The 2,181-nt window shown below is 34.3% G+C and overlaps 2 protein-coding genes across 2 annotated transcripts; both read right to left on the reverse strand.

The window, feature by feature from the left end:
• Positions 1-10: 10 nt before the first annotated feature.
• Positions 11-1,197, reverse strand: LOC105315845 (integrin-alpha FG-GAP repeat-containing protein 2-like; the record flags this gene model as incomplete). The annotated part of the gene is made up of 7 exons (XM_011410605.1): positions 1,096-1,197; positions 938-1,036; positions 848-889; positions 740-799; positions 602-689; positions 384-502; positions 11-328 (listed from the first exon to the last, which is right to left on the reverse strand). Coding segments are annotated over exons 1-7 (828 nt in total), but the record flags the coding sequence as incomplete, so codon positions are not given.
• Positions 1,198-1,263: 66 nt separating this feature from the next.
• Positions 1,264-2,178, reverse strand: LOC100633705 (solute carrier family 35 member B1-like). Its single transcript, XM_003391631.3, has 3 exons — positions 2,071-2,178; positions 1,898-2,024; positions 1,264-1,659 (listed from the first exon to the last, which is right to left on the reverse strand). Exons 1-3 carry the CDS (start codon positions 2,176-2,178, stop codon positions 1,319-1,321), a joined length of 576 nt encoding a protein of 191 aa, XP_003391679.3. The 3' UTR covers positions 1,264-1,318.
• Positions 2,179-2,181: the final 3 nt, after the last annotated feature.

Genomic DNA, 2,181 nt, shown 5'->3' on the forward strand with positions numbered 1-2,181 from the left:
TTTCCAGTACATCACCAGTAGAGGAGTGTCTAGACACCTTTGGTGTTTTATTTTGTTTAAGACTGACGGAGTCACTTGCCCTCCTCTTCTCCTCCGGCTCATTCTCTAAACTCATGTTAATGTAGTTCTCCTTGTCTCCTCTGCCAGTGTCGCTGGAGTCTTGAATATCTTTAGTAGAATTATCTGATAGCATTGAGGAGGAGGATATGGAGGGGAAGAGGTCCTCAACATTCTCTACATATTCCAGGGGAACGTAAGTACCGCCCACTTGAGACACAAGGAGTTGACTCCGCCCATCTGATGTCATGGTAACAGATAATGAACCAATCTATGAGGATATTATAATAATATCCCTTTCCCTCCCTCCCTCTCTCTCTCCTCACTTGTCTTTCCAGTGTTAATCTGTGACGTAACTCCAACCTGTTAAAGTCGTTAGTCCAGCGGTAGACTCCAATATATCGGTCAGTGTGACCAACAAACAGTTCTTCCTTATTATCGGGAGCTAGCATAAAGTACAGTATAATAATAATAATAATAATAATAATAATAACAATAATAATAATAACAATAATAATAATAATAATAATAATAATAAACTGACCTATACTGGCGATGATCATCACTTTAATATTAGGAGGCAGTTCCTGCGTATGTACTGGCTCCACACTACTACCTGTTCTTGACTTTGACTAATAATAATAATATTATTATTATTATCAATTAATTAATTAATGCTTACTGAACGATATAAGCTGAATATATAGCACATCCCCATTGCATTGATGCATATTAATTGAACCTATTAATAATAATAACTAATCAATCAATAATTATTAATGAATATTACCTTCCCTGTATTAAATAGATCACCAGTAGTGACACACGTTATCTGATAATATTAATGAATTAATAATTAATCAAATGGTTTATTTCTTACAGATCCTAATCCTGTTGCACTACGCCAGGGTTTTCCTGAAGTATTTCCTTTAAAAACAGACAACTGTCCTTCGACATTACCAACGATAAACTCATTGAGCTAACAGAAGAGATTTATAACATGATGTTATTAAAATGATGCAAAAATAAATAAATTACTCCATCTCCGTCCACATCTCCTAAAGTTAGAGCATGTGAGAAGTGATTTCCAGTGAATTCTAATTCCAGTCTATCAACAAATGATACAGAACGAGAATTCATCACAAAAAATTAATCAAGTATACAAAGGGTTAAAACTGGCCACACCTCCTTCCTAAAAATCATGAATTTTAATTATTGAAAAATATTTATAAAAGAGAAAGATGAGATAATTAAATAATAATTAAGCTATCTGAGTTTGTTGCTGCTGTTTAGTTTGCTCCGTCTTCTTCTTGGAGCCAATGTAAGCATCTATTGATAGGCCAATGAAGACTAGGGCCACAGCAACCCATTGTCTTTGAAGCAAAGTGTTCCCAAACAACAGAACTGACATTAGTATTGTGAAGAATTTACGAGTGGTGGTAAAGACAGCACATGTTAGTGGACCATATGTTGTTATTGTTGTGAATATGAATAACTGGCCAATAGCACTGGCAAGGCTGAATGCTATTAAGTTTAGAGTCACTTCAGGATGACGACCTATGAAGTATAGGGCACTGAATCCTTCTCCTGTGACTAGTAGCCCTAACAATGAGAGGAGGAGAGTTTAATATTGTACAGTTGGCCTGTAATACTTATCATAATAATGTATCAGGAAGACATTTTTGATAAAACATCCTGTACTATAGTACAGGGACTTTTGTCCTATTTTAAAGCAACTTCAAAAATTCATAAAAAATCTAACTTTGATCGGAATCAGCTCAAACTTTCTACACAACATAAGTACATGTATATGTATAAAACATTACATCAGTATTCTTACCTGTGATTAGGTAAACAGGAGCAATACAGTTCACACCAAACATCAACTGTAATGCTGAGACATTATGAGAAGCCTTTAATCTTTCTTGAAGAACACCAGTGACCCCATCCAATGACAATGATATAAACTAATAAACAACAAACAAATAAATAAATAAACAAACAACAACTTACAACTAGCAATTCTCCTATTCCAAGAATATTAAACAATTTATTATTATTATTATTATTATTAGTGGGTGTATCTTTATCAAGGAACAGTCCGACTCCACAGACGATCATTAT

This window comes from Amphimedon queenslandica, unplaced genomic scaffold (assembly GCF_000090795.2).
Source record: "Amphimedon queenslandica unplaced genomic scaffold, v1.1 AMPQUscaffold_7666_Cont20385, whole genome shotgun sequence".
Classification (NCBI taxonomy): Eukaryota; Metazoa; Porifera; class Demospongiae; order Haplosclerida; family Niphatidae; genus Amphimedon; species Amphimedon queenslandica.

Coding starts and splice junctions, on each gene's coding strand:
- LOC100633705 (XM_003391631.3), bottom strand. CDS start 2,178: ATGATCGTCTGTGGAGTCGGACTGTTCCTTGATAAAGATACACCCACT. Junction 2,025..2,070: donor GAATAGGAGAATTGCTAGTT/GTAAGTTGTTGT, acceptor GTTGTTTATTAG/TTTATATCATTGTCATTGGA. Junction 1,660..1,897: donor TCCTGTTTACCTAATCACAG/GTAAGAATACTG, acceptor TCTCATTGTTAG/GGCTACTAGTCACAGGAGAA.